This window comes from Myotis daubentonii, chromosome 13, assembly GCF_963259705.1.
Source record: "Myotis daubentonii chromosome 13, mMyoDau2.1, whole genome shotgun sequence".
NCBI lineage: Eukaryota > Metazoa > Chordata > Mammalia > Chiroptera > Vespertilionidae > Myotis > Myotis daubentonii.
In genome coordinates, this window is record NC_081852.1 from 46,762,327 (window position 1) to 46,788,567 (window position 26,241).

At 41.8% G+C, this 26,241-nt stretch overlaps 1 protein-coding gene across 2 annotated transcripts in view; it reads right to left on the reverse strand.

Annotated features, from left to right (window-relative positions):
* ARMH3 (armadillo like helical domain containing 3) overlaps positions 1-26,241 on the reverse strand; it is a 175,387-nt gene that overhangs the window by 106,481 nt on the left and 42,665 nt on the right. For both annotated transcript variants that reach the window (XM_059661188.1, XM_059661189.1), the window contains exons 15-20: positions 17,224-17,325; positions 11,747-11,805; positions 8,418-8,483; positions 7,153-7,222; positions 5,797-5,857; positions 177-265 (exon numbers count right to left, since the gene is read on the reverse strand). In XM_059661188.1, coding sequence (XP_059517171.1) covers positions 177-265; positions 5,797-5,857; positions 7,153-7,222; positions 8,418-8,483; positions 11,747-11,805; positions 17,224-17,325 — 447 coding nt within the window. The remainder of the gene's footprint in view (positions 1-176; positions 266-5,796; positions 5,858-7,152; positions 7,223-8,417; positions 8,484-11,746; positions 11,806-17,223; positions 17,326-26,241) is intronic.

The following is a 26,241-nucleotide window of genomic DNA, read 5'->3' on the forward strand; positions in this document are numbered from 1 at the left end:
TGTGACATGCTCAGGTCTGGATTAGAACAAGGCTGAAATGACAAAAAATATAAATGAAAATAGAAGCATCCTAAACAAACTAAAAAGTTGTTTTTTTTTTTAAATCATCTTGTGCTCCAGCCTAAGAGCTCATAAAAGATATAGGAAAAGAGGAGGAATTAAAAACATAAAGTTACCTGACCAGAGTTCCCGCCAGGTGTAATGCAGACGTACTCTACACTTCTTCTGGTAACAAAGTAGCTTATGTACTACCTGAATGCAGCGTCTGTAACAGAGAAAGAGAAAAACTGGGATAAGCCTAAGAATATGGCGCAACTCACCAAAGATACCCTTTCTTTAGGGAGGCAACTTTGCTAAGGCCACTAAAGATGCTGGATATGAATCTGTACACATGCAAAAGAAAGGAATGCCTACCTGCAGCCTTCCAGTGAATAAAACACCCCTCTGCTCCCTCCCCACATACACACTGCTTGCAATAATTCAAGTATCTTCAAGAGTAATATTAAAAATATTTTGCAAACCATAGAGAAATATAAATATAAATCAATATATAAATTAAAAATTTTTAATTCCTTTATTCTCTAAATAAACTGTATCAAAGATACTTACCAAGAGATAAAAATTATAATGTAAATCATCCTAATAGTTTCCAAATCATTTGTTCAACTTTAGAAATTGTGGTATGATCTCTACTGTATGATGCAGTTGTCACTAGCTACAGGATGCCCTTACTTGAGCCATGATTTAACTTAGGAATATACAAACTCTCCTATCAATTTCCCCATTAAATTGATAGTCATTAGGTACCTGGTGCTGAAAGCTTTGTTGCAGCCAGCAAGGGTGGCTGGATGCTGCCCGTGCATGACCACCCATGCACGGTACATTCCAAGATGCCAGCACTTCTCACATGGCCTGGTTGGAGAAAGCCTGCCTGCACCTGGCTCTTTTGAGAATGCCTTCTCAACACTGAGTCACTGTGGAGCAGCAGTGAGATACAAACTATGTCCCCCACCCCTGCTGCAACCACCTTCTGGTTAAAGGCTATTGATATCCATTCCTGCACTGTTCCTGCCTCTGCAGCTACCCAACACATGACATCATTAGCCTTGTGGTCTCAACTTACACTATTTACCAAGCAGAATAAAAATTTTAACACTGCTACTACCTTAAAATTATATACTGGCTGAATGACTCCAAATTTATTTCATGCATGTGTCAACACAAGACACTTCCAATTTAACCTGAAGTATTCTTGTGAGGTCCGCTGAAGTCTCTACTTTCTTCTGGTGCCTACCCACAGATTTGGGGCTCTCTGACTTAGTATGAGTCCAAGTTTTCCATATAAGAGTAACTTAAAGGAGAGTTTATTCCTCAGAGACTATTTCCCCTCAGTCCCAAATCAGTGGGGATGGCAGCAAGAATCAAGGATTACAGCCAGGAGTGGAAACGGGTTGGGTTTTCCCATCTCTTTCTTTCTCACTTCTTTTCTTTCTACCTTCCTTCCTTCCTCCTTCCCTCCCTCTCTCCCTTCTGACCTTCCTTTCTCTCTCTCTCTCTCTCTCTCTCTCTCTCTCTCTCTCTCTCTCTCTCTCTTTTCTCTGTATAAGCGCCTTCTTCCATTATTATTTTACCTATAGCATTTACATACAGATGTGAAATTATTTTGTTTCTGACCCAGATCCTGGTTTTGAGTATTAAGTCTTTCTACACTCCATATTTCTTCATATCTCACCAGGAGGATTATAAACTTATCTGAAATGGTAGAAATTCATTTTGCTTTCAACTTCTCATTCTGCTGTATGCTGCTGAAAAGCAGTACATAATAATAAGTAGAGCAACAACCTGGCCTGATGCCCAGCTGGGAGCAGATAAGTTTACCTAAAAAGGACTTGATGCTCCAAATGGCAAAAACTGGAAAGAGGATTGGAAGAGGGAGGAAGATCTGAAAATATGCCCATAGGCAATAATGAAGAAAGTGAATTCAGCCTGAGGCTGGGACCTTCTGCCCAGCCTCTGTCAGCTTGATGCCTCATTATCTTCTCCATCTTCCCTAACCTTAGGACATTAAATTAGGGAGCAGACGGAAAAAAAAACAACTGAGAAAGCAAGAGAATATAGAAAAAGTTAGGAACTAGAAGGTTAGGAGGGATCTAAAGTATTTCGTGTAGACCAGGTTCACTGGCTGGGATATGAAGGTTTGGGTAGATAGATACATACCTGTAACTCTGTACTGAACACACAATATTATTATGTCATCCCCATCTTCAATTGTTCCCCATCATCCACTTAATCTCAGGAAAAGTTTTACTACTCTCCTATCCAACCTTCATGCACCCTACACTCCAATCATCCTGCCTTACTTTCGATTCTCCAAACATGCCACACTTCCAAGCCCTTGAACATATTGGTCCCCTGCTTGGTATGTCCCTCTCCCACTACCTCACATAGAAAATTCCTACTGTTTCTTTATGACTCAGGCCAAATGCAACAACCTTCGGATATCTTTTCTGATACCCCGGTCAGCATTAGTCACTCTCTGTTACTTATCACAGTATTGGTTAAGAGCACAGCCTCTGAGGTCACAGAGACTTGAGTTTAAATCTTAGTGATACAACTTAACTAGGTGTGCAACTATGATAGCCAGCCTGCAAGATGGCCCCAGTGGTCCCCACCTCCTGACATTCACATCTTTGTTTAGTCCTTTCCCACATTGTATCAGGGTGGGTCTGTGTGCCCAACAGAAATGGTATGTCATTTGAGATTGGGTTATAAAAGACACTATGGCTTCCATTCTAGGTTATCTATCTATCTATCTATCTATCTATCTATCTATCTATCTATCTATCTATCTGAGATTACTTGCTTTGGGGGAGGCCAGCTGCCATGTCAAACAACCCTATGGAGAGACCCAAGTGGCTTGCCAACAACCACATGAGCTTGGACACACATTCTCTAGCCTAGTACTGCCTTAGATGCCTGCAGCCCCAGCTAACACTGTGATTGCAGTCTTGTGAGAAGCCCTATGCTAACACTATCCAGCTAAACTGCACCTATATTCCTTAACCACAGAAACTGAGATAATACATGTTTGTTTTAAACCACTAGGTTTTGTGGTAGTTTGTTACATAGCAACAGATAACTAATACACCTGAGAATGGCAATAGCCTGGAATTTATAGTAAGAAAATTTGGGATCAAGTCTAGGCAATGGTGCTTAATAACAGAATAAACCTAGGCAAAGCATTTTCAAAGCCTGAGTTTCCTTACTTGGAAAACAAGAAAACTGAGGCCATAATAATATACTACAAACTAAATAGCATATCCTAAAAGTAGAGCATAAGATAATCAAGCTAGAAATAAAGTCTCTAGCAAAAACAATCTGATCCCTAAGGTAATGAGGTTCAGAGATTCCATCTAAAATAAGCAGAGCCCAGCCGCAGTGGCTCAATGGTTGAGCATCAACCTATGAACCAAGATCTCTCAGTTCGATTCCAGTCAGGACACATGCCCAGGTTGCGGGCTTGATCCCCAGTAGGGGTCATGCAGGAGGCAGCTGATCAATGATTCTCTCTCATCACTGAGGTTTCTCTCTCTCCCTCTCCTTTCCTCTCTGAAGTCAATCAAAATGTTAAAAAAAAAAAAAATAAGCAGAAAACTCATCAGATACAGGTTCTTTAAAAAAAAAAAAAAAGCCTTTCATCATCTTTGAATTAAAATAAAGGATCAGGCTAATTCTAAACACCCAAAAGATATGAAAAAAATGCAAACTATAGCCAACTTACCTAAAAGTAAAATTTGTATCATTATTTCAGACCTAGGACACCAAAACTATCTAGCTTACAAGCAGTCTTAAAAGCTGGAGGTCTACTCTGTTCCAAGCAAAATCTTTTATATTTCCTAGATCACAGGCCTGGCATTAGAATGAGGTACACTGAGCCTCCTTTCTGCACACCAAACTGCTCTCTCTTGCTCAAAAAAAATGGAGGTACCAATTGTGTTGTCAGATGCTTTTTAAGGAAAAAAGATAATATACATATTTGGCATAGCAGTTCTTGGGCATTAAAGATAGAAAAAGAGCCCTGGCTGAACTGCTCAGTTGGTTAGAGCATTGAACCTGTATTCCAAGGTTGCAGGTTCAATTCCCGGTCAGGGCCCATACAAAAATCAACCAATGATAAATATCAAAAAAGAAAAAAGAATCAACCAATGAATGCATAAATAAGTGGAACAACAAATCAATGTTTCTCTCTCTCTCTCTCCCCCTTTCTCTCTCTCTCCCTCTTCCTCTCTAAAATCAATAAACAAAATTAAAACAAAAAATAAAGCAGAAACAGAAAAGGAAGACTTAAGGCTTAAACTTTACTAAAGTATTTTCAATTGCCTCTAGTTATACTGATTGTTAAGAATTGTGAGAGCCCTAACTAGTTTGGCTGAGTGATTAAAGCATCGGTCCACAGACAGAAGGGTCTTGGATTTGATTCCAAGTCAAGGGCGCACGTACCTGGGTTGCACATTCAAGCCTTAGCCTGGTCAGGGTGCGTTTGAGAGGCAACCAATCAATGTGTCTCTCTCACATCTCTCTCTCTCTCTCTCTCCCCCTCCCCCTCTCCCTTCCTTTCTTCCTCCCTCCTCCTCCCTCCCTTCCATTCTCTAAAAAAAATTAATCCTAAGATGAGAATTAAAAAACAATAAAAAATAATTGTGAGAGACAATCAGATCTCCTCAGGAGGCAGGAATCTCCTAGCTGGGCCAGTATATACATAATCTATCTAGTTAACAGTTTTGGCCAGGCTGCTAGGACAATGTAAGCTAAAAAGGGACCAGAAGCTCTATCTCTCTGGCCTTTCTCTACCTCCTAACTGTTGCTGACCACTTTGATGCCAAAGCCCAGGGATGACTAAAAAATCCAGTGGAATTCCATATCTTTGGATTAAAACAGCCACCCACGATCACTGCTTCAATGCATCAGCCCTATTCCTCATGCAATGTGCCTACAAGTGATAATGAAGATATGTGCAGAATCCAAATTGTGGTTATACTTTTTCCCCCTTCTGGAAAGATGTATATTATAAATCCAGGCCGTAAAATGTTCCCCGACACTTCTCCACACACAAATTTGTTTTTCCTGAAGTATACACAGAAATTTTGTGACTACAAATGTTCTATCAATCAACTATAAAATAGATTTGCACACAGTAAATAAACCACGGTCTCACTCATTTGTGGAATATGATAAACAACATAAACTGATGAACAAAAATAGATCCAGAGACACAGAAGCATCAAACAGACCATCAAACCTTAGAGCAGCGGTTCTCAACCTGTGGGTCGCGACCTCTTTGGCGGTCGAACGACCCTTTCATAGGGGTCACCTAAGACCATCCTGCATATCAGATATTTACATTACGATTCATAACAGTAGCAACATTACATTTATGAAGTAGCAACGAAAATAATTTTATGGTTGGGTCACAACATGAGGAACTGTATTTAGAGGGCCAGAAGGTTGAGAACCACTGCCTTAGAGGGAGGGCAGGAGAGTGTGTGTGGGGGGATGGGGGGGGTAAGAGATCAACCAAAGGATGTGTATGTATGCATATAAGCATAAACCAATGGACACAGACAGTAGGGGGTGAGGGCCTGTGCTGGGGGGCGGGAGTGGGCTGGGAGAGGTTAATGGGGGAAAAGGAGACATATAAAGAATAAAGAATTCTTTCAATAATAAAGAATTTATTTTTTAAACAAACAAACAAAAAAGAATTTAAAAAAAAAAAAAAAAAAAAACCATGGTACTTACACATAGAGATCCATGGGAAACTCCTTCATCATGTGTGTTACAATAAATTCTACCATCAGGTCTGAATAGGGAAAGGAGAAAAATTAAATCAATCAGGATTAAATTTATTCTTTGCCTTTGAGTTGGAAAAAAACATCTGAGTACACCTTGTACTCATGCTGAGTGGCATCCACTAAGCACATTTTTATTCACATGAACTTAAATTTATTTTACATAAGGCACTTTGGCAACACTTTCACCACCTGCCACTTGTAAAGTAACAAGAAAATTACTTCACTCTCCTACTTCCAGAAGGATGCCTTGACCTGCCAATAAATTCGGATTCAAGGGAGAGTTCGCTGTACAGGTTTTTCATACCATGGTACTAATACAAAATGCCAGCGGGGAATCATATTCTGAGAACCCAGTGATGAGGTTAGCAGAGAGGAAATTATGGGTCACATCCATGTAACCAGAGACTCAGCTCTAAAGCAATGTCTATCTCATGTCACTATCACGCTCAGTTTGACAGATATTGACTGAAAAGGTCCATAAGGCTTTGGATCAATAGAAGTTTATTATATAGTCTTAATCATTGTTTCTAAAGTCAAGTAGATTTAGGAACTAGGGCTTAATATTCAAATGAAGTGAGATTAAGAGTTCAGATCATTCCCCTGAGGAAAATGTAGCATTCTAAAAAAATTATCTAAGATATAACTCTGTCAGCCTCATCTCAGTTTAATTTACTCAGAGGAAGTTTTGCAGGCCTTGAACTTCAAGCCTCCTGGCCAGCTGACACATCAATTTTGAACCAAGAAAGGGAGGGAATAATTGAAATCTTGATCAGGAATAAGGTATTTTACAAATGTATATCATGTCTCAAGCTTAGACTTAGTCATTTATCTCCTTAGAAAGATCTTTTTCTTTGAACAAGAGCACCCTTTAATTGAGCACTTTATTCACTGAAATTGCTTTACCAAACTCAACAAAAAATATGGTTTCTTAGGCCAGGGAAGAAACATACCTAGTAAAAACTTCTCTGAGGAAGAAGTATATCAGCCAGGATCTATGCCTCATCTTATTTTTTTTTTAAATATATTTTATTGATTTTTTTACGGAGAGGAAGGGAGAGGGATAGAGAGTTAGAAACATCGATGAGAGAGAAACATCGATCAGCTGCCTCCTGCACACTCCCTACTGGGTATGTGCCCACAACCAAGGTACATGCCCTTGCCCGGGATCAAACCTGGGACCCTTGAGTCTGCAGGCCGACGCTCTATCCACTGAGCCAAACCGGTTAGGGCTATGCCTCTGCCTCATCTTAATCATAAAAACCTGTCACTGACTCAGAAAAATGCCAATTATGATGATACTCACCCAGGACTGCACATACTAAAGGACGGCAGGGAAGGTTCTTGTCCGCTGCCTTCTTCCTGTGTCGCATAGGCTTCAGACAAAAAAGAAATGAAATTAATAGGCATCTGAATTGACATCCAATGGCTCATCACCATGGGTTTCATGCCAATAACATCACAACTACAGAGATGCTATCTTTTCTAGTGGTGGGGGTAGGGCGGGGCAGGGAGGACTCAAATGCTACTCAGTTATCAATGCAAGCCTATGGTAAAAACACAATTCACAGCAAAATAACAGTCCCAAAGGGTACTGGAGCATACTACACAATGGGAAAGCTGTTATTTTTTACTTTGATTTTACAAGTGACATTACTAACAAAAGAGGCATACTAATATTTTTCTTTGATAAAATAATAAAGGAAAAAAAAGAGGACATAGTGACTGTGTAAAGGCAGCAACAGTGGCAGTTACAAAAAACAAAAGTAGTCTGGCCAGTATGGCTCAGTGGTTAAGCATCAACCTATGAAACAGGAGCTCATGGTTCGATTCCTGGTCAAGGCACATGCCCAGGTTTCAGGCTAAATGCCCATAGGGGGCTTGCAGGAGGCAGCTGATCAGTGATTCTCATCATTGATGTTTCTGTTTCTCTCTCCCTTTTCCTTCCTCTCTCTGAAATCAATAAAAACGTATTTTTTAAAAAAAAAAAAGATTTTTTTTAAAAAAGTAAGTTTCAGATATAAACTTCTATGTGACATTTTTTAACATACCTCCAAGTTTTAGGAAATTTCCTGATCCTTCATATTATATCTCCCTCACTACTTAGATGAATAAACAAAAGCAGCATTTAGTTTTTGTTTTTGTTTTTTTCTTTGTGCCCTTGACCGGAATTGAACCCGGAACCCTTCCGTCTGCAGGCGGACGCTCTATCCACTGAGCCAAACGGGTCAGGGCAGCAGCACTTAGTCTTAACTAACCAAAGATCATACTACATTTTAAAAACAAAAGGCTTAGGCCCATCTCCTTGTTAAAATCTATGTTACTTATACATTCTAATACTACTACCATGGGTAATAATCCATCCTCTCTTGAGTCAAAAACAGCTCCATGACACACACAAAAATCCCGACAACAGGCATGGGTTTGTTCAGTAGCGGTCAAGCAAGAGCCCTTTAGCACAACATTCCACCCACATTTGTTGTAAGTCGGATCAAGTTCATCCACCCCAATCCTGCCAACACAAAAAAAATTTCCTCTAAGAAAAAACAAGAAGCAAAAAGTCATACCTACCATTTTATGTAAGTTTACTCGAAAATTCATGTTGTCATCATGCAAAAATGCATTGGCATACTGATCCTAATAAAAATTAAAAATACAGAGACAAAGTAAGGAATGAGAGCCATACTTCGGTTTGTAATCTATCACACTTCCTACAAATCCTTGGTCTTTAAGAACTACTTTCAAGGACCAATTGGAGAGCTAACAGGATGAACCTAGAGCCTTTATGACTCAGGGGTCCTCAAACTTTTTAAACAGGGGGCCAGTTCACTGTCCCTCAGACTGTTGGAGGGCCGGACTATAGTTTTTAAAAAAACTATGAACAAATTCCTATGCACACTGCACATACCTTACTTTGAAGTAAAAAAACAAATGTTTTCGGCGGGCCGTAGTTTGAGGACCCCTGCTATGTCAAACCCTACTTAAGCCATGAGATTTTACTATGGAGTAATTCTCAGTATGTCTCTAACTGGACCAAAAACGCTAAGCAAATTACACACAATAAAAATTAAGGCACAGGGACTTGAAGCAAATGCTGAGAAGAATCTGTTTTCCTATTCTCTCTTCCTTCCCATCTGCCCAAGGAGCCTGCTCTGTTTGTGACAGCTTGAAGGTTTCCATAGGGGCTGCAGGAGGATCTACAATTGAGAAGAAAGGTCTGCATCCACTGGGAACGGGTTTGGCATAGCAGAAGAAAACTGCTACACAGGCAGCATGGCAGTAGGCAAGACCCTGTCTATCTCTGGCTTCACCAAAGACTGATGGGAAATCAAAAACATCTCACCATGGATCCATTGGCCCTTTCCCAACACCTTAGTTAAAGATCTGACATGCCTATAGACCAGCCGTGGGCAAACTACGGCCCGCAGGCCAGATCCGGCCCGTTTGAAATGAATAAAACTAAAAAAAAAAACAAAAAACAAAAAAACAAAAACAAAAACCGTACCCTTTTATGTAATGATGTTTACTTTGAATTTATATTAGTTCACACAAACACTCCATCCATGCTTTTGTTCCGGCCCTCCGGTCCAGTTTAAGAACCCATTGTGTGCCGAAACCGGTTTGGCTCAGTGGATAGAGCGTCGGCCTGCGGACTGAAAGGTCCCAGGTTCGATTCCGGTCAAGGGCATGTACCTGGGTTGCGGGCATATCCCCAGTAGGAGATATGCAGGAGGCAGCTGATCGATGTTTCTCGCTCATCGATGTTTCTAACTCTCTATCTCTCTCCCTTCCTCTCTGTAAAAAATCAATAAAATATATTAAAAAAAAAAACCATTGTGGCCCTCGAGTCAAAAAGTTTGCCCACCCCTGCTATAGACTAATTACTAAGAACTGTTACAATTTGTGAAAAACAACTCCTTTAAAGATTTTCTTAGGCCATAACCGGTTTGGCTCAGTGGATAGAGCGTGGGCCTGTGGACTGAAAGGTCCCAGGTTCGATTCTGGTTAAGGGCATGTATCTTGGTTGCGGGCACATCTCCAGTAGGGAGTGTGCAGGAGGCAGCTGATTGATGTTTCTCTCTCACCGATGTTTCTAACTCTATCCCTCTCCCTTCCTCTCTGTAAAAAATCAATAAAATATATTAAAAAAAAAAAAAAGATTTTCTTAGAACCAGCCAGCTTAGTGGTTGAGCATCAACCTATGAACTAGGAGGTCATGGTTTGATTCCCAATCAGGGCACATGACCTTTTGGGCTTGATCCCCCATGGGAACTGTGCAGGAGGCAGCTGATCAATGATTCTCATCATTGATGTTTCTATCTCTCTCTCCCTCTCCCTTCCTCTCTGAAGTCAATAAAAATGTTTTAAAATATATTTTGATTTTTTTTTTTTTTTTTTTTACAGAGAGGAAGGGAGAGGGAGAAGGATAGAGAGTTAGAAACATCGATGAGAGAGAAACATCAATTCAGCTGTTTCTTTTTTTTTTCTTTTAAATATATTTTATTGATTTTTTACAGAGAGGAAGGGAGAGAGATAGAGAGTCAGAAACATCGATGAGAGAGAAACATCGATCAGCTGCCTCCTGCACATCTCCTACTGGGGATGTGCCCGCAACCAAGGTACATGCCCTTGACCGGAATCGAACCCGGGACCCTTCAGTCCGCAGGCCGACGCTCTATCCACTGAGCCAAACTGGTTTCGGCAATTCAGCTGTTTCTTGCACATTCCCTACTGGGAATGTGCCTGAAACTAAGGTACATGCCCTTGACCGGAATCAAACCTGGGACCCTTCAATCCGCAGGCCGATGCTCTATCCACTGAGCCAAACCGGTTAGGGCAATAAAAATATTTTTTAAATATTTTCTTAGAAAGATTTTTGAAAAGCAATTACACCGGCCCACTGCTAATCAGCAGCTCTTCTATAACAAGCTACCCCTAACCTAGTGAAAAGGTCATCTTTTCACAGAGAACGTAAAAAGGGGAAGACTGAGAGAGATCTCTCTCTATTCCACATAGACCACCTTTAATGATTTAATGAAGGGGGAGGTTGAAGCTACAAATTTAGCTCTAAAATTGATTCAAGTTCTGCTATACCTGTGTTGCCACCAAGATCCAGGGTGAGTTCAGGACTAATTAACCCAAGCAAAAGTACATCCTTACAAAGCAAAAGCACCTCTTCTTTAACTCCTCAGAATCTTGTTCACCAAACTGTACTCAGCCCAACTTCACTCCCTTTCCATTGCCTTCTTTGGTTTTTCTCTCCACCTTTCCCCACAGAAACCTGAGCTCCTTTTTTCATTTTGTGACGTGGCAAAAACCCAATCTGAGCAGCTTCAAAGAGGCAGGATTATATTTTCTAAAGAGGGTTAGGTCTCTCAAACTATTAAGAGCTAGAATCTGCCCTGGTCTGTTGCTCAATGGTTAGAGAGTCGGCGCTCAGACTGAAAGATCAAGAGATCGATTCCCGGTCAAGGGCATGTACTTTGGTTGCAGGTTCAATCCCTTGCCCTGGTCAGGATGCAAGCAAGAGGCAACCAATCAATGTGTCTCTTTCACATCAATGTTTCTCTCTCTCCTCTACCCCTTCCACTCTCTCTTAAAAACAAAAATAGTAATAAGAGCTAGAATCTTCCAGTTCTCAATTATAGCATGTCATAATTCATGCAGTAATATTAATTGTGCCTCTACTATGTGCCAGACACTGAGAATAGACTGATGAGGGAGACATAATACCTGCTATCAGAGCTTACATTCTAGCAGGAGGAGACAGACAATAAAAAGGGGGCATATTTTCTCTCCCAAGCTTTAGGACCCTAAAAATCAGGAACTGTGTGAGAAAGGCAGAAAAAGATAGCACTTTGTAAGAAATGAGCTAATACCAGAAGATAGATGAAACCTACCTCTGCAATACATGTGAGGATAATCAGGCAGAGTTTGCCGCTATGAAGCCGGTGCTCATCTGTAAAATAAAAATAAAACCTTCTCTCTAAACCATCCATACCATGTTTCTGTTTAGAAGAGAATAAAGATGTGTATCATCAAAAAGAACATTCATTCTTTCTTTCCCCACAAAAATTCATGAATTCATGAATCAAGGTTCTACTAAAGTAATTCTTGCTTTTCTTCTAGGCAAAAGAATTCCCCCAGATTTTTTTCCTTAAATATTCTTGGTAGTATGATGGACAGCTAACTACCTCCTGAGAGCCATCTAATTACTGTAATGGTTCTACTGTCATGGCCAAAATCATGGCCATGTCCTTAGCTTTCATATCAACCCTTTGCTTCTCAATAGTCAGGGCCATTCCCTTTCCAACACTTCCTCATCCACTAGCCATTAGCAACACCATCTATACCCACCTAACTATTCATAGCAAATTGGCAGTGGAATCAGAAAGAACTAATTGGAGATCAGGGTCAAGCCCATGCTTCTCCTTGCACTGTGCACATTATTTACAAACAGGAAAGCTGTGAACTGGATCATTTTTCTTCTTGCCATTCACTTTATATACTTACTTAGTACCTACTATATAGTAGGCAGTGCACTGGGCACTGAACAAAACAAAGGACCCCGGTCTCCCAGAACTCACATTCTAGTTATTAAAAAAAAGAAGAAAACAACCTTGAGAGTAGGGCTCTAAGCCCTACTCAGGGCCAAGAAAGAGCTACTCCATCCCCTCCAATTACCAGAACCATCAAAGCTTATTTACTTTCAAGGATCTTTGTGGGTGAGGGGGTGAAATGGAGGTAAGAAGAGGTGCACACCAACTTATCCAAAATAGACAAATGGCTTATGATGTTTCAGATTAGCTCTGACAGGACACAGATTGAAGTTCATTCTGGAGAGGAGGTCTATTAACAGATTACAGTGCTATTGTAAAGTGAGCTAACATACTTACCCTAACATTAACCTGCTACTTCCTCAAAGATGGAATCTATCAACTAAAACCTGACAATTAAAAAGCATAATGGAGGTTGTAGTCCAGAAATACACCTACCTCTCCTCGGAGATAGGCGGTGCAAAAAGAATAATGGTGACACTCCCCAGCTGACATTCCCCATAGCTTACACCAGAGCCCCAGGCAGGGAAAGAGAAGTGCCCCTGCCATGCAAACCTAGATTCATGACACTCTTCTACCTCTACCTCTGGCCACGGAGTTTCTCTGGCATTATTCTCCCTTCCCCCAAAATCTGATGAGCAACTCTCATAGGAAAGCCTACGGCTACTTCTCCACTTTTAAAAATAATGTTTCTGAATGCAAAAATAAGGCATATTTTATTATGAACATTTTTTAATTCAGAAAAGGACAATAAAAACTAAGCTTAATCATACCACCCAGATGTCATATCTGTTAAAATTTTGGTGAATCAACTTGCAGTCCATGTATAGATTTACATGTATTTTTAAGTATTTTTGCCTAATGTCTATTTTAAAGATTAAGCAGATTCTCCTTTAAAGTGACACTACTCAAGTCAGAAGAACCTCAGGGGGAAAAAAGACTTTGAAAGCAGAGCCAAATCAAGGGAGAGATAAACACAAAATTCTGGAGAATTGAGAGGAAAGGAATAACTGAGAGGAAAGGAGACACACAGGTAGCTTCCATGTCATTAATCATTGCTTAAGTTGGGTGGTAGGTTCACATATGTTCACTTTATTATTATACACTATAACATATGCTATTAATATACTTATAAACTTTATAACAATATTCACATATATTAAAAGTATATGTACTTATATCTATAACAATAAAAGCATAATACGCTAGTTAGACCAAACATCCTTCCGGACATCCCTCTGGAAGACCTTTCAGATGAAGCTGGGGCTGTGAGGGAAGCCCGGGTCCCGGGTGCCAGAGGGAAGCCGGTGCCAGCAGCCGGGTGAAAGAAGGCCTATTCTTGCATGAATTTCGTGCATCGGGCCTCTAGTATATAAAATGATAAATAATGAAGAAGAAAAAATGTAATTCCCACCGAAACCGGTTTGGCTCAGTGGATAGAGCGTCAGCCTGCAGACTGAAAGGTCCCAGGTTCGATTCCGGTCAAGGGCATGTACCTTGGTTGCGGGCATATCCCCAGTAGGAGATGTGCAGGAGGAAGCTGATCGATGTTTCTCTCTCATCGATGTTTCTAACTCTCTATCTCTCTCCCTTCCTCTCTGTAAAAACTCAATAAAATATATTTTAAAAAAAAATGTAATTCCCAGAGAGGCTGGGGGCAGGGGAAGCAGAGCCAAGAATAAATGGCTTCTATGCTCCCCAAAACATAATGAGATCTCTTTAGCAAGGGCATGCAGGTCAGGAGTTTAAGAGACAGGAAGAAAGCCAGTCCAATGAAGCCACACAGGAGCCATTTTTGAAATTAACACTTCATCATACCTAACCTTGCCCCTTGCCATATTTAGGCTGCTTGTTGGCAAAGACCTAATCCAGCCTGTGTTTAGAGAAACAGCCTGAGGCAAACCATAGTGCAATTAATCTGCCCTCAATTTTGCCTTCCATTTCATGGATGGCAAAATGACCAGGACAAAGAGGTTTATATAATCATTAAAGCTAAAAATGAGTTCCCAGGGCCTCAATTCACTGTGTTATATCAAGCAAAGCTAAAAGATCATTTTCAGGGTCACATCTACAGTTTCTCTTTGCTGCAATATGTTGAGAGAAACAAAAAGGTTACCCCTTCCCATAAAGGAGAAGCAATGGCCTCCGGAAACACTGATACACAAGAGTCTTATTATCCTTGCCTGGCTGATCTCACTTGCCAAGTCCCAAAGGTTCACCATCTCTGCAGCTCCCAATGGACTGCCCTATGTTAGGAGTTTGTGATATGGGCTTCTAGCATCTCTCTTGAAAGTGCACACTCACAGGCATAACAGAAGAAAAAGTCTAAGTTTATAAGGCAGAAATCTCCAAGAGCTAATGCAGTATGTATGAGTGTAACAGGATTTAGATTCTGCCCACCCAGCTTCCTTTTTACTCTGGCGATTTATTTCCCTTATTTACCTTTTAGTTTTCTAGCTCTGTCTACCAATGTTTCCTTCTAACTCCAAAAGCCCCCATATCCTGGTCTTACCCTCTGACGCTGCTTTTCGGCTCCATTCTGGAATTCCTGAAACCTGCCCAGCCTACCTGGCAAATACTTAATGCCTAAGGGAATCTTAAACTACCTCACAAAGCATTAGTCTCTCCTCATGGAAGGTAAAGTGACAAAAGCAATAGCATTTTAGCAATTTTGTTTCTACAATGGAACTGGATTTTTTGTTATCTGGAAATCTGTAGCTTATCCATAGACCATAATTTAAGAACCCAAAACAAACTTCAACTACTGAGCAGAGAGAACAGTTGGTTTCTAAAATAGGATTTAAAGATTCTGACAAGAAAGGCTAATTTTAAAAAAGAATATACACCAACTTGTTAAGAATAATTAATTCTAAAGAGTTTAATTCCAAAAAAATTTCACTTTGCTAGTTAACCATTGTTAGAATGCTTTATTTTTAACAAATACTATTCAAATTATTTTTGTAATTAGGGAAAAAATACATTTGTAAATGAGAGAAGCCCACTGGATCAACCAGTAGGTACTAAATAAAATGCTAGTTAAAACATTCATTAAAATGCTATGTGTGGCCCGGGATATGTGCCTCAGTGATTGAGCATCAACCTATGAACCAGGCAGTGGCAGTTCCATTACCATTTGGGGCACCGTGCTCGAGGTTTTGGGCTCGATCCCCAGCAGGGGGTGTGCAGGAGGCAGCCAATCATTGACTCTCATCATTGATGTTTCTATTTCTCTATCCTCTCCCTTCCTCTCTGAAATCAATTAAAAAAATTTTTTAAATGCTCTGTGTGGCTAAGAAACTATCAGTTATGAAAAACATTTTTGGAACTACTGGGAAAAAACTAAATATCAACTGAATATTACATGACATTAGAGAATTATTGTTGATTTTCTTAGCTACAATAATGGATATCTTGGAAAAGTCTTTAATTTTGAGATACATGCCAAAGTACTTAAGGTGTGAAGTAGAATGATGTCAACAAATTACCTTAAAATGATTCAGCCAAAATAATAACACACAAATAAATTTAGAGACAAACCAAATATGGCAAAATGTTAATGGGTACATGAGTGATCACTGTATGATTCTTTCAGCTTCTCTGTATATTGGAACTTTTTCACTTTAAAAATTTGGAGGAAAAATACTATCTAAAAGGTTTATTTCCAGAAAATCCCACTTATATGAGGTACCTAGAGTAGTCAATTCATAAAGACAGAAAGTAAAATGGTGGGCAAGGAGGGAGGTGGATGGAGGTGGAAGACAGGGCATAAAGGGGATAAATGGTGATGGAAAAATAAAATTAAATTTAAAAAAATAAAACTGAGTTCCTGATCAGTAAGGCAAAAAAAAAAAAAAAAAAAAGGAGTGGAATGGTGGGCTGGGGAAAGGAAAGAATATAGAGAATGCAGAGTTAGTGTTTAATAGGTACAGAGTTTCAGTTTTGCAAGATGAAAATTGTTCAGGAGATGGTGGTGATGGCTGCACAATAATGTAAATGTACTTAATGCCAGTGAATTGTACAGTTTTAAGTGGTAGGTTTTATGTAATGTATATTTTAGCACAATAAAAAATAATAGAAATAAATAAAAATTGTGAACACAGATATATCTAGTATAAAGAAAAAAACGGAGTTAAAAAAACACAAAACTGAGATATATATTGAATGGAATTTGCCAGTTTCCTCCCAATCCTTTTCACCCCTAGCCCAAAGATTCTACTACCCTACCACCAATTAAAAGATCATAGAAAAACCATAACAGAAAGAACAGGAACCCAAACAGAATAAACTCAAACTTTCCCATCACCCATTTTTCTCCCACTTTCCATTCTGCATTTCTGGATGGGTACTGACACTTTTATTTTAAGTGTTAAGGAACATAGTCCCTCTGAATCTCACCTCTTCCTACTGTACTCTGTGCAACAGTCCTCTAATTCTCACCACAAGCTAGTGCTTTCAATTCTTGTCCTCAAAAGGGAATTCCCTGAAGTATGCTAATCCCCCCCCACTTCCCACACAAAAGAGTTTGCATCTACTTACCAAAATCTGCTAAGAAGACTTGCTAGTTTTTGTAGAGACCATTTTTTTTCTGTTCTATTTTGTAGCACTCCCCCTCCAACTGCAGGTTTTCCTAACACCACCTAACTGCCATCTGGCAGTGAGAAATCACTGTTTTCCAGTAATCAGGACCATCACCCTGCACAGGAGGCCCCAATAGTTCATCTGTGGAAGCTTCGAAGTATTAATGCTGCTCCTTGATTTTAGCTAAGAATTCTGCCACACCTCCTGCTTTCTGAGCTCCCAAAGCAGCATGTCTTCCTTACCTTTGGTGTCCTGCATGACAATCGAGCTATATTTTAAGAAGGTTATCAGTAGATTACTGGTCTGTACATCTGCATCCAGTGGGAGTTCCACAGAACTTATAACTGCAATAGAACAATGAAATGCAGTTAGCCTATATTACTTAACACTTCTACCTCCGTAGCCAATTTGCCAGCAGACAAGGAAATCACTAAATAAGCTTTTTCTGCAACAGAGACCAAATGCTTATCATAAAACCTTTACCTTCCTAGGCCCTTCTCTCCTATTTAGGAGGGCCAGTCTCCAGGAACAGTGCTTTTATCCCAACATCCTAAGAAGGGTATTTTTTTTCAGTTACATTTTACATTCAATATTATTTTGCATTAATTTCAGTTATACAGCACAGTGGTTAGACAATCATATACTTTTCAAAGTATTTCCCCCAATATTTCCAGTGCTAAAAAGGGTATTTTGATTCCACTTCTAACTCCAAATAACCCAAAAAGATTCAGGGTCCTTCTTAAAGGCACTTTGATTTGTACCTAAAGGGAAAGATCTGTACTGAATATAAATGAGTTTTGCTTTGATGAGTCTTCCTGCTTAAAATAAATGACAATTCTTTCCTAATAAGGAGAAATCTTACTCAATTTTGAGAATAAGCTCTTAGGCTAGAAATACCCAAGACAGAAGGCAGAACTACATTCAAATGATACTCCTTAGTCCCTTACCCCAGTGAAAGGGAGCCTAAAAGGAAATACCAGAAAACAGGATGACATTATTATTTGAGACAGCCTGGGAACTGACTTTTATATACCCAACTGCTTGCTGTTTCCCAAAGAAACTAACCCCTCCATAGCTCCCATTCTCTAAGCCACAGTCCCAATGACCAGTGAAGAACCAGACCAGGGCTGACCCGCACTGAACAATCTTATGTAGATTCCCCAAGTTTCTAGGACTTTAAATTAGACTTAGACATTTTGTTAAGTGCTTTTACACTAAGACATAATACATAAGCAAAAGGAGGCTGATAATGGCCCAGATAAGCTAGAGAATCTATAGCTTCCTGCTGTATTTCCATCCATGAAGACTCAACTGAGTTTGGGATTTTTTTTTTTTTTCAAATTGTCCCTTTGCAGCTTTATTTCCATACTCTTTTGCATAGCTGATCACATTTATTTATTTATTTTTATTGCTTAAAGTATTACAAAGAGTATTACATATGTCTCCTTTCCCCGCCCCTTTGACATTCCCCCGGCCTCCCCTACCCCCCAGTGGCTTGTGTCCATTGGTTATGCTTATATGCATGCACACAAGTCCTTCAGCTGATCTCTTACCCCCTCCCCCGCCCCCCCAACCCTCCCCAGCCTTCCCACTGTGGTTTGACAGTCTGTTCGATGCTGCTCTGCCTCTCTATTTTTGTTCATAAGTTTATAATGGTCTTTATTATCCATAAATGAGTGAGATCATGTGGGATTTTTATTTCATTGACTGCCTTATTTCACTTAGCATAATGCTCTCCAGTTCCATCCATGCTGTTGCAAATGGTAAGAATTCCGTCTTTTTTACAGCAGCATAGTATTCCATTGTGTAGATATACTACAGGGCTTTTTTGTTTGTTTTTTATTGCTTAAAGTATTAAAAGGGTATTACATATGTCTCCTTTTTACCCCCGCCCTTGACAATCCCCTGGCCTCCCCTACCCCCCCGTGTCTTATGTCCATTGGTTATGCTTATATGCATGCATATAAGTCCTTCGGTTGATCTCTTACCACCCGCCTTCTGCCCCCCTACCCTCCCCGGCCTTCCCACTGCAGTTTGACAGTCTGTTTGAGGCAACTCTGCCTCTGTATCCATTTTTGTTCATAAGTTTATAATGGTCTTTATTATCCATGAATGAGTGAGATCATGTGGTATTTTTCCTTCATTGACTGGCTTATTTCACTTAGCATAATGCTCTCCAGTTCCATCCATGCCATTGCAAATGGTAAGAGTTCCTTCTTTTTTACAGCAGCATACTATTCCATCATGTAGATGTACCACAGTTTTCTAATCCATTCATCTACTGATGGGCACTTAGGCTGTTTCCAGATCTTAGCTATGATGAATTGTGCTGCTATGAACATATGGGTGCATATATCCTTTCTGATTGGTGTTTCTGATTTCTTGGGATATATTCCTAGAAGTGGGATCACAGGGTCAAATGGGAGTTCCATTTTTAGCTTTTCAGGAAACTCCAGATTGTCTTCCATAGTGGCTGCACCAGTCTGCATTCCCACCAGCAGTGCACGAGGGTTCCTTTTTCTCCACATCCTCTCCAGCACTTGTCGTTTGTTGATTTGTTGATGATAGCCATTCTGACAGGTGTGAGATGATACCTCATTGTTGTTTTGATTTGCATCTCTCAGATGATTAGTGACTTGGAGCATGTTTTCATATGTCTCTTGGCTTTCTGAATGTCCTCTTTTGAAAAGTGTCTATTTAGGTCCTTTGCCCATTTTTTGAGTGGATTGTTCATCTTCCTTTTGTTAAGTTGTATGAGTTCCCTATAAATTTTGGAGATTAGGCCCTTATCAGATATGACATTGGCAAATATGTTTTCCCACGCAGTGGGCTTTCTTGTTGTTTTGTTGATGGTTTCTTTTGCTGTGCAGAAGCTTTTTATTTTGATGTAGTCCCATTTGTTTATTTTCTCTTTAGTTTCCAATGCCCTAGGAGCAGTATCAATGAAGAAATTGCTTCGGCATATGTCTGAGATTTTGTTGCCTTTGGATTCCTCTAGTATTTTTATGGTTTCCTGTCTTACATTTAAGTCCTTTATCCATTTTGTATATGGTGTAAGTTGGTGGTATAGTTTCATTTTTGTGCATGTATCGGTCCAATTTTCCCAACACCATTTATTGAAGAGACTGTCTTGACTCCATTGTATGTTCTTGTCTCCTTTATCAAATATTAATTGAGCATATTGGTTCGGGTCGATTTCTGGGTTCTCTATTCTATTCCATTGATCTATATGTCTGTTCTTGTGCCAGTACCAAGCAATTTTGAGAACAGTGGCTTTGTAATACAGCTTAGTATCAGGTGTTGAGATCCCCCCCTACTTTGTTCTTCTTTCTCAGGATCGCTGCAGTATTCGGGGCCTTTTTTTATTCCAGATGAATTTTTGGAAAGTTCATTCTAGATCTGTGAAATACGCCGTTGGTATTTTAATATCCCTTTAGTATTATGAAGTGGCCTTCTTTATCTCTTGTTATGGCCTTTACATTGAGGTTGATTTTGTCCGATATAAGTATTGCTACCCCAGCTTTTTTTCTCATTTCCATTTGCCTGAAGGATATTTTTCCATCCCTTCACTTTCAGTCTGTGTGAGTCCCTTCTTCTGAAGTGGGTCTCTTGTAGACAGCAAAGGTATGGGTCATGTTTTTTTATCCATTCAGCCACTGGATGTCTTTTGATTGGAGCATTTAGTCCATTTACATTTAAAGTTATTATTGAAAGGTACTTGTTTGTAGCCATTTATATTTTTGTGCCTGTTTTCTTTCTTAGCTTTTTATTTCTTCTTTTTACACCAGTCCCTTTAGCATTTCTTGCATTGCTGGCTTGGTGGTGATAAACTCCCTTAACCTTTTTTTGTCTGTGAAGCTTCTTATTTCCCCTTCAATTTTGAATGATAGCCTTGCTGGATAGAGTATTCTTGGATTCAATCCCTTGCTTTGCATCACTTTGTAAATTTCCGTCCATTCTTTTCTGGCCTGATGTGTTTCTGTTGAGAAATCATTTGATAATCTAATGGGAGATCCCTTGTGTGTAACTTTCTGTCTCTCTCTTGCAGCCTTTAAGATTCTCTCTTTGTCCTGAACATTTGCCATGGTGATTATGATGTGTCTTGGTGTGGGTCTTTTCGGGTTCATCTTGTTTGGGACTCTCTGGGCTTGTGTGACTTTTTTCTTCCCCACCTCAGGGAAGTTTTCTGACATTATTTCTTCAAATAGGTTTTCCAATCCTTGTCCCTCTTCCTGTTGTTCTGGCACCCCTATTATTCGTATGTTGCTTTGTTTCATGTTGTCCCATAGCTCCCTTAGGCTCTCCTCCTGTCTTTTAATTTTTTTCTCCAATTGCAGTTCAGTTTGGGTGTGTTTTGCTTCCCTGTCTTCTAATTCGCTAATTCGGTCCTCTGCTTCTCCTAGCATACTTTTGAAACTTTCCATGGTGTTTTTTATTGAAGCTATATCACTCTTTATTTCTTCTTTTTTTAAAAAAAAATATTTTATTGATTTTTTACAGAGAGGAAGGGAGAGAGAGAGTTAGAAACATCGATGAGAGAGAAACATCGATCAGCTGCCTCTTACACATCTCCTACTGGGGATGTGCCTGCAACCCAGGTACATGCCCTTGACCGGAATCGAACCTGGGACCTTTCAGTCTGCAGGCTGACGCTCTATCCACTGAGCCAAACCAGTTTTGGCTTTATTTCTTCTTGATTCTTACATAAGTTATTGATTTTTTTCATCCATTTCTTCTTGATTCTTACATACGTTGTTGATTTTTTCCTCCAACCGGTTTATGCACTCTAGGCCCCTTATTCTGAATTCTTTTTCTGACATACTGCATGCCTCTGTTTCACTTACCCGCTTTTCTGGCGATTCCTCATTTTCTTTCCTTTGGGGGTTTCTTTGTCTACCCATTTTTGGTCTCACCCACTGATCTACATGTCGCGTTGTGCAAGGGCTGCTTCTTGGGTGGCAGTGGTTCCTCGGGCTGCAGTTGCTCAAGTGGTCACAGTAGTGGTTGCTTCTCAGTTGGCAGCGGCTCCTCTGCTGGGTGCTGTTCACAGCAGTGGTGTCTCCTCTGGTTGGTAGATGAGGCTGCTCGCACAGCTGCTGTTCCTTGGACAGGGGTGGGCTGATCACGAGGCTGCTGCTCTTCAGGTCAGGTGGGGTGAGCACGGCTGCTGCTCCTTGGACAGGAGCGGGCTGTTCACATGGCTTCTGCTCCTCGGATGGGCTCGGACTGCTCACGTAGCTGCTGCTCCTTGGATCGGGTCTGGCTGCATGCTGCTGTTGTTCCTCAGATGGGGCAGGCTGCTCACAAGGCTGCCGCTCTTTGGACAGGGGCAGGTTGCTTACAGGGCTACTGCTCCTCCTACTGGTGCAGGCTGCTCGCGCAGCTGTTGCTCCTCAGATGGGGGGTGGGCTGCTTGCATGGTTGCTGCTCCTCAGGTGGGGGTGAGCTGCACGTGTGGCTGCTGTTCCTCAGATGGGGGAGGGATGCTCACCCAGCTGCTGCTCGTTGGGCAGATGCAGACTGCGTTTGGCTGCTGCTCCTTGGACCAGTGTGGGCTGCGCAGGGTTGCCGCTCCTCAGATGACCTCGGGCGGGGACGAGCTGCTCGGGTGGCTGCTGCTCCTTGGGCCGGCTTGAGCTGCACTCGCATGCAGCTGCTGCACCTTGTACGGGGGCTGTCTGCTAGCATGGCTACTACTTCTCGGATGGGGGATGGGCTGCTTGCATAGCTGTTTCTCTTCAGGCGGGAGCGAGCTGCATGTGTGTCTGCTGCTCCTCGGATGAGGGCAGGCCGCTTACCCAGCTGCTGCTCGTCAGACAGGTGCAGGCTACGTGTGTCTGCTGCTTCTCGGACCAGTGTGGACTACGCAGGGCTGCCGCTCCTCAGATGTGGGTGGTCTGCTCGTGTGGCTGCTGCTCCTCGGACTGGGGGAGGCTGCTTGGGCAGCTACTGCTCCTTGAATGGGAGAGGGCTGCTCGCAGTGATGCTGTTCCTCGTATGGGTATGGGCTGCTCACACCGCTGCTGCTCCTCAGATGGGGATGGGCTGAGTGGGGCTGCAGGTCCTCAATCGTGGGCAGGTTGCTCGTGTCGCTGCTGCTCCTCAGACAGGGTAGGCTGCTCACGTGGTTGCTGCTCCTCGGATGAGGGAGCGGGCCGCTCACACAGCTGACAGCTGCTGCTCCTTGGACTGGGACAGGCCACATGAGGCTTCTGCTCTTAGGCCTGGGGCAGGCTGCTCATGGGGCTGCTGCTCCTTGGACTGGAGTGGGCTGCTCACGTGTCTGCTACTTGCATGGTTGCAGTGCCCTGGGTTAAGGCATTGGGCCGATCAGAGGGGAGCATGCTTCAGAACTCACAGGAGCCTGTGCCCAAGGTGGCTGGAGATTCGTTGACCGTGGGACCCCAGCTGAGGTAGCAGGTCCCTGGCAGGGGTGTCTATAGAGTCTCAGGTGTTATCTGAGGGCACCCTGGGTGGGGGTGAGGCCTGGCTCCCAGTTACAGCAGCTCTCCCCTTAAAAACACTAGGCTTCTGAGGATGAGCCGGCCTCCTGGAACTGCTTACACCAGCCATGGGCAAACTATGGCCCGCGAGCCAGATCCAGCCCATTCGGCTGTTCTATCCAGCCCGCGAAGCCGAAAGAGTGGAGGGTTCTCTTGCTCTCCCCTCCGCTCCTTCACCAGCAGCAGTGTTAACATGGCAACGTCGGGAAACACGGCCGCAGCTCCTTCTTCTGAGTCCAGTTTAAGAACCCATTGTGGCCCTCGAGTCAAAAAGTTTGCCCACCCCTGGCTTACACAGTAGCAGAGGATGCCTAGTTAGGCGAGCCCGTTTAACCTGACCCCGAAGGCCCTGCAGGATCTATCTGTGCCTCACTCACATACAAACACACACATCCCACATGACCACACACTCCTCTTTTGGTCCCTCACTGACTCACGCTCTCTCCCTCACTGCCGCCTTCTTCCTGCCTCTGTACTTGGGTCTGGAGTGTTATTGACCCGTTTGTGGATGGAGCTTCCTCTCCAGGTGTCTGGTTATGAGGCTCACTCTCTAGCACCTGGCCAGACAGGATAAAATTCACCTTGACAAGACACAACACAAAGGGACCAAAGCACGAATGCACTCACGACAATAATAACCCTACTATCAGGGACCACCTGAGAAAAGAGGATTGGGGCAAGAAAAGAGAGCATAAGTGATATCGAAGAGAGTGAAAAAGATAGGAGAGAAAAGAAGAAGGAAGAAAAGGAGATTATATATATATATATGGGGAAAACACCACAGAACCAATACATAAACAAACAAACAAACAAAAAATAGTAATAATAAAAATGGAAATAAAAAAAAAATACAAACACCAAACCCCCAGCAAAGAGGATGAGGGCAGAATCTGTAGATGCTGAGCTTATATATAGAAGATAAGGTTAAAAGTTGGATGAATAGGGGGAGGATCTCAGGTCAGTATAGAGGAAGTAGAAAGGGAATGGATGGATAAGAGGAAAGAGCACGAGAGAAAAAAAGTAAATTTATAAAAAATTTGATTTCAGCCCTGACCGGTTTGGCTCAGTGGATAGAGCGTCGGCCTGCGGACTGAAGGGTCCCCGGTTCGATTCCGGTCAAGGGCATGTACCTTGGTTGCAAGCACAGCCCCAGTAGGGGGTGTGCAGGAGGCAGCTGATCGATGTTTCTCTCTCATCGATGTTTCTAACTCTCTATCCCTCTCCCTTCCTCTCTGTAAAAAACCAATAAAATATATAAAAAATAAAAAAAATTTTGATTTCAAAAATGTTATAAAAATAGCAAATAAAAATAAAATAGAGTGATGGAAAAATAATGTGAAAAGAAATAGAAGATAAGGCAACAAACAAAAACAGGAACAAAACAAAAAAACAAGATAACAGAGTAATAAAAAAATAAAATAAAATAAAAATGAAAAAGTGAAGTGTTCCTTTGGCTGACTAAAGTGTTTCTCTTTAGTCCCAGAATATTATTCATAATATGTATTCATACCATAATGGATCCCTCTGGAGTTATTATGATATATGCATAGAATGTTTATTAACAATGGGTAATATTTGCATAGTATCGATCCATAATACAGAACAAGCACAGCAAAAAGCCTCATGAGAAGAAATTAGCATGCCCCACCCTTGGCTGTTTCCCCACAGTTCAGCCCCCAAAAACTAATAAAAGACAAATATAGCCCTAACTGGTTTGACTTAGTGGAAAGAGTGTCAGCCTGTGGACTGAAGGGTCCCAGGTTCGATTCCAGTCAAGGGCACATGCCCGGTTTATGGGCTCAATCCCCAGGGGGAGGCAAGCAGGAGGCGGCCAATCAATGATTCTCTCTCATCACTGATGTTTCTATCTCCCTCTCCCTTCCTCTCTGAAGTCAATGGAAATACATATTTTTTAAAAAGACAAATATATTTTTATGTTGAAATACTAAAAGGTCTTAATTCATGCTACAGGTAAATGACCTGAAACTGTCATTTCAAACTACTACAGCCTATTTTGAAGCTCAGAGCCCATAATAATTCTTTTGTCCAATACATCTAACTGGTAGGTGGGACTTTTTCCCCACCCACTCACAGCAATAACTGGAAAACTATCTATATATATAAAAGGCTAAGCAACCGCTGACCAACTGGTAGGTATGATGTGCACTCACCACCAGGGGGCAGACACTCAACGCAGAAGCTGCAGAGCGACAGCAACTTTGCAGAGTGCCCTCTCACACTCCAGGACCCCTCGGGAGATGTCGGACTGCCGGTTTTGGCCTGATCCCCGAAGGCCAGGCCAAGGAACCCCACCTGCCAGTGGAACCCCACTCACTCCACAGACACCCTTTGAGCCTCGGCACCACCCCAGGTGCAGCTGGCTGGGGAGAGACTGCGGGAGGTTGGCTCCAGGGTGTGTCCGGCCCATCTCGCCCAGTCCTGCCCTGCTGGCCACCTTCTAATTAATTTCCTTTCAATGTGCACAAATTCGTGCACCGGGCCTCTAGTCTATATATATATAAAAGCCAAGCGACTGGAACACCAGAACAACTGGAACAGCCGGTTGCTATGACATGCACTGCAGCAGCCAACCAGCCCAATCAGGGCCCCAATTGTCCCCCCCCACCTCCCGCGGCCCCTCCCCCCGGCTGGCCTGGTCCCCGATAGGCATCCCCGATAGGCATCCCTTACCCCAATCAGAAACGGGATGACTGGCCAACCTCCCACAGCCCCCCTGCCAGCCCTGCCCTGATAAGC